Source organism: Harpegnathos saltator, unplaced genomic scaffold, assembly GCF_003227715.2.
Source record: "Harpegnathos saltator strain DR-91 unplaced genomic scaffold, Hsal_v8.6 scaffold688, whole genome shotgun sequence".
Taxonomy (NCBI): Eukaryota; Metazoa; Arthropoda; class Insecta; order Hymenoptera; family Formicidae; genus Harpegnathos; species Harpegnathos saltator.
In genome coordinates, this window is record NW_020230524.1 from 35,028 (window position 1) to 42,590 (window position 7,563).

Below are 7,563 nucleotides of genomic sequence, written 5' to 3' on the forward strand. Positions count from 1 at the left end.
TTGCTTTGATACTGTTTTACCAGGTGTGTCATATTTGTAAAATTGTACATATATAATATTAATATTTAATAATATGTTAATCATATGAGAAGTTATATATTATTTATGTATATATTATATTTATATCATGGCATGCTATCATCTAATGAATGATTTATGCCATTGCTGTCATTTTCAATCATATCCTGCAATAAAATATAGAATATATAGTAATTATAAGACAATAAATGCTGCACATTAAATATTAATGCTACATCTAAATATTACCTCCAGTACTGCAATAAGTGCCCTTGATTCTTTTAACATCTCCTCCTGCACAAGTTTTTCTGCTTTCAATTTTTCACTTTGTTCTTTTAGTTTATTTACTTCATCTTGTTTTTCTTGTATGCGATCTTTCAGTGTCTTAATTTCATCAAATGCATCATCAAGCGCTATTTGCCGTCTTTCAGCCAAGACTTCCCAATAGTTCTGACTTGGACCAGCTATAAACAAAAAATAAGAAATAAACATTTTCATCATTTAAAATAATTTAAAATGTCTTATCATATATATAAAAGATAAAAATAGCTAGAAAAAATATATTAATAATACCTGTAGATGTTAAATCCTCAACTTCAATTTTTATCTTTTCTCCCCGAGCAGTCTGTACAGCTTTGTCTTGAAATGTAATCTTTTTAGATTTAATTGAAAGATTAGATTTTGTTCTGCTTAAAGTAACACTGAAATGTTATATTAATATTTAGTCAATTTATCACAATAGACTTACATAATAGTCTTTTAAAATCAACTTACTTTTCAGTCTTTGCTTCTTTACTCTGTTTAGCAGACCTGAGAATTCTACCAGCAGCAACCAGGTTTTCTTTATCTGTGGCTGATGGCTGCAACATGTGCAATGATTCTCTAATCTTATCCTGTTTTAATAAAAGAAAATAATCATAAATATCTAATATATTTATTTTCTACAAAAGTGACATTATCATTTTTTTCTATTAATTAATTAATTAGTTTATCTCTGTTATTTTTCTTAGAAAGTAATTTAATATATAAAACAAACTTGTAATTTCTTGCTATGATATCACACCTTGAAATATCTTATTTATACTTAAAAAAGTAACAAGAATAATATCTCTGTTTGCAATAATAAATAAGTGAGAAAAACGGTAAAATCGAGAGTAAAAGAATTTATTGCGCAAATCCTGTTGCATTAGAGAAGTAGGCACATGAATTTGAAGTTTACAAGTGATTGAGGCTAGATAATTGAGGCTTATCAAACAGAAATGTTACAACGTCGTGTGTATACATTTCTCATATCAGAAGAAATGAGTATACTAACCTCAGCAGTGGTGTTCTCTTTGGCGGTAGATCCTGATACCTTCATCTTTCTGGCTATAAATGATCAAAGAAAGAATATTCACACTTTACATATATCATAGAAAAGACTGAAAAAGTCTGAAAGCGCGGCTATGCCGGTATTTTGATTAAACCGTTTCTTATAGAGAGAAGCTTGAGAGCGGCTGCTGATTCGGATTTCAAGAAACGCTTTTTTCGACGCGCCCTCTGAGAAAGTGTATGTGAACTACGCTCGCCCCAATGGTTCATGCAATGAGCTATCCATAATTCAAATATTAAAAAGTATTTCGAGACCATGCAGACTATACTTCTAGCAATAACGCTAACGGGTGGCCATTTTTATATTTAATTTTATAATTTGCATACTCGGTTATGAACATACATATACATGCATACATTATTAAATTTTACTTGTTATTAATATTAAGTTTTTTATTTATATTTAACCGTTTTATCTAATTCATTTTAATCTTCGAGAAATTAATTATTAAATTTAATTCTAGCGACTCATCGAAAAGGTTTGAATCTTGGCTAAGCGAGCGATACATATTGATTAAAGAAGGTTCGGGTCTTGAGTAATTTTGAATTTAATTCCCAAGTCTCCGCTATGAGCCGCCACCATACTTATTGAACAATCTCTTCTATTTTGTAAGTAATAAAAGTTGCTGTTTCCAAATTCGATAAACGTTAATTGTATAAGATTATTTAACAATTTAATTATGTGTAATTCGACTCTCGTTTATGTGATCCTGTGTGTGTAACTATAAACTTCCTCGAAAGTTTCGGTAATTATGCTCAAATATTGACGTATTTTAAATTATTTTCGTGTATAGTGCCATAAAAAATAAGAAAACTTTGCATTTATTAATATATATGAAAATTATATAATTCAAGCTATAAAGTACTTTTTGAACGACTTTGCTATCGTTTTTGTTGAGAATATCTGTTGAATTTTCCTTTCTATTGATCGTGAGAAATGAGATTTTATATTGTAATTACATTTATTATATATTTTAAAAAAAATTACGTCGAATTAGGCGTGAACATACAAAATTATATAATTGTAACGCTAACATCGATTCTAATTAATATATCTTTTGAAATTCATACTATATATGATACGAATTTCTCGACCATCTTTCGTTCGTATCTGCGTGGTGAATGAACTTAACCTTAATTTTAATCCAGTAGGTCTGATAATCAGGCACGGTAAAATGTGTTTGAAGACATCGTGACAACAGAAATATAAGACGAAATGGGCGGAGAACGCTTTGTTTAAGTCAAGAAGAAAAAACAACTTCAGAGAGAGAGAATATAGTAAATATATCATATGTTAATGTTATTATACTGATCTGTGAATTACAACGCAACGATAGATAACAGTAGATAACGTTGCGTAGACAATTCAATAATATCTAAATACGGACGTTTATTTTTTAGAATTTAATTAAACAACAGATTGAATGTACTTCTGCTTCCATCTATACTAATAAAAGGTCAAAGGTCCATCTAAGCCAACGTTCAATTATATGAGTCAAGAATGAAAATTTGCACAGAACAGGTTAGCTTTCGAAACAATTGAAATAAAGTACAAATGTCGTATATTTTTATACTTCCCAGAAAAGACACATGGTAACGTGTTAATGATGTTACTGATGTCATTGATACATCATCAATACGTCATTGTGTGTACTGGGTTACGTATCATAGTGTCGTAATATCATGTTAACATATATCGTACTTATTCTCTTTACAGTGTTCTACACAGGCAGAATATCACTGGTCGGGAGAATCGCACGGGTCCGAGTAAGTAGAATCATTTTTCTTTGATGTAAAGCATATGTCGGCGTTTTTCATCGCGGTCGGTACGAAGCCAAAAGCTGCTGAGATTCGAATGTCAGACGAGCCCCTCGTCTTGACAAAGCGTCTGTGTTTGCTGCGTATTCTACAGAAGGCACTTATGTTGACGCGTCAGGTCAACCGATGATATAATCAGCTTGTTTCCGCTCTCTCGCGTACGACACAAGTACGTAAGAATGCTCAATCAGCATGTAGAGATCAGGTGAATTTGATATTTTATACACACGCACATATAAAGAGTTTCTGACATAGGCGTTAATTAAATTTAAAAACTAATTGAATTTAAAAATGTTGTTTAAACGTCCTGATTAAAGTTTATTTTAGACATGCGAAACTTTATATATATATATATAATAATAATTATTATTATTATTTTTTTTATATAATATATTGTGACGATCATTGTCGTGACGCGATAAAATTGAACCGCCGTGTGACGCGAAGCCCGAACAGGTGAATGGTCGCGGGAAGGCACGAATGATGAACGTGGCGGGGGTGTAGGAGACCGATAGGATACGGGCGTCGGATGGTGTTGGATCTCTTGACGGGTGCATCGATGTCCACTGGCTCCCAAGGGAAATCCACTTCATGATGGGAATCCCATTATTTCCCGAGCGATATAAAAGTAGGTAGTCCAGTCGTCCACGTGCTGTCCAGTTGAGGCTATTCCGACGGCCGTCCTCCATCCTCCCACGCCACATTGAGGCTCTCTTTTTCTCCGTTTCGCTCTTCCTTCTCTTTTTTCCTGTCTGCCCCCGTTCTCCCCGTTTCTCTCCCTCTCTCTCTCTCTCTCTCTCTCTCTCTCTCTCTCTCTCTCTCTCTCTCTCTCTCTCTCTCTCTCTCTCTCTCTCTCTCTCTCTCTTCCTTTCCTCTTACACCATTACCATTGTCTCCTCTCGTTCGCGCCCACTGTTCTCCGTCCATTCGCAATCCATTTGATTCCGGGCCTGTCCCCCGAAGGCGACGCTTCGACTATGCGAAGGACCATTTTTAGTTTAGATTAATACCGTGTACCATCCCCGAGATTCTGGGGGCCGGGCCGTGCGCGAGCTGATAAACGGGTTCTCACCGTTTCCTGCAACATTCGATGCGCGCGTCCTGGCGGTCGGGCTCGCGATCGAATCGAGTTCCTCGAGAATCCACATTACGTTGGAATACATGAACGATTATAATTTACATGACACATGTAAAAATGATATTTCTCAAAATATGGTTCGCGTAACAACTCGGGAGGGTGTGCGCAGTTTCTCGAAACAATTCGATGCTGAATACTCGAGGCGTCGACGTTGGCCATAAGACGTTGGCGAGCCGCGTTTGCGTCGTAAGAATCAAAACGCGATGCGCATGGATTTCGCGAAAATGACGTCTCTCGATTCAATTCGAGGGGGCATTCGGCCGATAGGCGATAGATGTAGGTTCCGTTACGTTGCCGTGGAAGGGCGACTTGATAAAGAATTCCATCCCGGGGTCGGGAACGGTCGTGCAAGGTGTGCGGGCAGTATAAAATAAATATGTGAGACGCAGGGGGTGGCACTCCAGAAAAGATGGACGCCTGGAGAGAGGGCGTGAGTGCTCGACGCTGCCTCCGTGCCGGGGAAAGAGCGGAGAACGGGCTAGGTTGGGTGGACCGTGTGTAGAGATCGGCTGCAGGACTCGTGTGTGTTGCTGGGTAATTGATTTCTTTGATACCACCCGCGCCAAAGGAACATTGTAGATGCTTGCCTGCGTACGTACTACGTAGAGCTCTCTCGTAGAAAGGGACGGACGCTCCTCTCTCTTTTTCTCTCTCTCTCTCTCACACACACACACACATATATATATATATACACACATACTCTCCTGCTCTTCTTCTTCTCTCTTTCTCTCTCTCTCTCTCTCTCTCTCTCTCTCATTCTCTCTCGCCGCTTCACCCTCGTAGGAGTCGCCGCTAGGTGAAGGGGGTGAAGGAGGGGGAGAATCCTCCCCAGGATATAGAATGTAAGAAGGGGGTAGATTCGAGGACGGTGGCGGATCCACCGTCCTTCGGATCGATGGATATCTCTGCGCTGGACAAGACCCCCAGCCTCCACCCAGCCCTACCCTTCCATCTTCCCCCCAAGGATGACCAATAACAAACACCGTCGCTTTTCTCTCTCTAATGGAGTTTTTACCGATAAAAAATTCACTCCCTTTTCTCCTTTTTCCCGCGGACGGCTCCTACCCGTTTCCTCCTCCTCCTCCTCCTCCTCCTTCTCCACCTCCTCCTTCTCTTCCTCCACCTCCTCTACCAGTACACTCACCACCGACACGAGCACACTTACGTTCCCATTCGTCCGACTGACGGACCACCACCGCCACCACCATCACCACTCTGTATGGCACCTTCCGAGCGCTGCCTATGGAACGACACTTTCTTCGCGACATCTCCGAGTTACGACGTGGCCGTCGCATTTGACTGAGGACACTGCGAGAGCAGAGTATCGTCACAGGGGAGAGGGATGAAACGCGCTGCTCCGTAACGGGGAAGGCGCTTCTGACGATTGTATTGTAGATGCTGACGGCAACGAACGTGAGAGCTGACGGGGATATTACTTAAGTGCACACCGCTGATCATTTATAGTTTTTTCCTCACGAGTTGCTTAACTCGACGTTTATATCTGTGCATAGTATTCGAATGTAGACACATGCATCTACCTTATGACATTCTGTCGTGCTTGTGACGACTGTTATAAGTTATTAAATGCAATCACCCAAAAAAAAAAAGTAATTTCAGAACAAGCGGAATCACATCTAAATTTTAGAGGATTTTATTCATATATATAGCCTCAGGAGGATTCCTCCAAGATTAAGAGAAAAATATTACAAACACATTATTCTTAAAGTTAGAGGGATTGCATGTTATATATATATAATGCAAATCTTATTGATTTTAATATAAATTTCCTCTTATACATAGATTATTTAATCTTTCTTTAAGATGACTATTATTTATTCTTACTGTACTTTATTCTTACTGGTTATACTGGTTAATTTGAAAAAATTATTATAATATATAGCGAAAAGTAATATACATATATAGAAGTAATATACATATATGCACTTCTGGCTCCAGTTCTACAATAAACAGGTACGAATGAAATAAGATCATCATAACAAATAAATTTCCAATCAGTTTTGTTATGGATTTCATAGCTACAAAGGTGTTCATCATAACTAATTGTATGAAATATAGTTAAAAGAAAGAATATATTATTCAACTTGTTGCAATAGATTATGAACCGTATTTGATCAAATATGGGTAAATTATCTTCGTTATATGTTACGCCAACATACATACCTTTTTTAAAAAGCGTTCCAAATATTCTGATCCATGGTTACTTTTTCGTTCATGTCTGGAAGTAAAGCATGACTGAACAAAAGAAACTGACATTCAAATCAACATATTCCTCTTCATATAAGAGGAAATCTTTTTGAAATAAGAGGAAAACAGAATAATATCTAATAAATTTTAAATGAGCGGTTCTCTTTAATTGCTTCATCGAAAGAGGAATCCTTTTTCTGTGAAAGGTTTCGTTTAGAATATGACACTATGGGAAAAATCACTTTACAAATAGAATACATTTTTGGGTGATCTATATATGTTACTTCCTCCGCAAGATGGAGCACCTTTACAAATATTTTCAACAGCTGGGTTGTCTCAAGTAATCGTGAAATTCATACTTCACAAGGAAGTTCTTCGAAAGTAATATACCGAATACGAGTGATTTGTATGAAAAATTCCATTCTGACGTGCCATCCGTCTCGTTTCATCACTTGTACGACTGAAGTGAAAGGACGACGAATCAAGAAGGAAATATCACAAAGCTCAGCTCTCGGAGATAGGGTCGAATACAATTGTCGCGATTTACAATGTTCGCTCCCGCGAGCGTACGGGGGACAGGTAGGCAAAATGGTTTTGAGATTGTGGTCGCCGCCTTGTAAGATATGCAAAGTGACACGCGGACGGGGAACTAGGTAGTTTGTGGTCATTGAACGGCTGCAGCGCGCGGTCGGTTGGCTTAGTTCGGGCAACGGGCGCCGGGAATTTGAGCTCCATCGTGCTGACGGTATGTATCGATTGTTCTGCGATATAATGCTAGCCACGCACATATGAGACCATGCGGGTGCTTCGTGTGTAAACTATCGGGCTTGTGTGTCCGATTCACCGCGCCACCGCCGCGCCGTGTCGTACGTATTCGCGCAGACATTTTATGCGACTGGCTCCTTTCGGATGCTTACCGCGACCGTCTTCGAGATGTAAATTAGCATCTATGTGCGTGCGCCTCGTGAAGATACGCAGGGTGTCGCAGGATACCGCATCTTTCACGATAGACT

General features: G+C 38.5%; 1 protein-coding gene across 2 annotated transcripts; it reads right to left on the reverse strand.

Moving 5' to 3' along the window:
- On the reverse strand, positions 1 to 1,503 carry geminin (geminin DNA replication inhibitor). Of its 2 annotated transcripts, none has more exons than XM_011143024.3 (5): positions 1,334 to 1,503; positions 793 to 911; positions 592 to 719; positions 268 to 482; positions 1 to 185 (listed from the first exon to the last, which is right to left on the reverse strand). In XM_011143024.3, the coding sequence occupies exons 1-5, from the start codon at positions 1,376 to 1,378 to the stop codon at positions 126 to 128; spliced, it is 567 nt and encodes a 188-aa protein (XP_011141326.1). In that variant the 5' UTR covers positions 1,379 to 1,503; the 3' UTR covers positions 1 to 125. The 2 variants fall into 2 exon arrangements, with proteins under 2 accessions (XP_011141326.1, XP_011141327.1); XM_011143025.3 differs by having other exon boundaries at positions 793 to 878; positions 1,334 to 1,499.
- Between the last annotated feature and the right edge of the window lie 6,060 nt (positions 1,504 to 7,563).

Excerpts from the sequence above, each read along its gene's own strand:
- geminin (XM_011143024.3), bottom strand. The coding sequence starts at position 1,378 with ATGAAGGTATCAGGATCTACCGCCAAAGAGAACACCACTGCTGAG. Across the intron at positions 912-1,333 it reads AAGAGAACACCACTGCTGAG|GATAAGATTAGAGAATCATT; the intron begins GTTAGTATACTC and ends TTATTAAAACAG. Across the intron at positions 186-267 it reads CACTTATTGCAGTACTGGAG|GATATGATTGAAAATGACAG; the intron begins GTAATATTTAGA and ends ATTTTATTGCAG.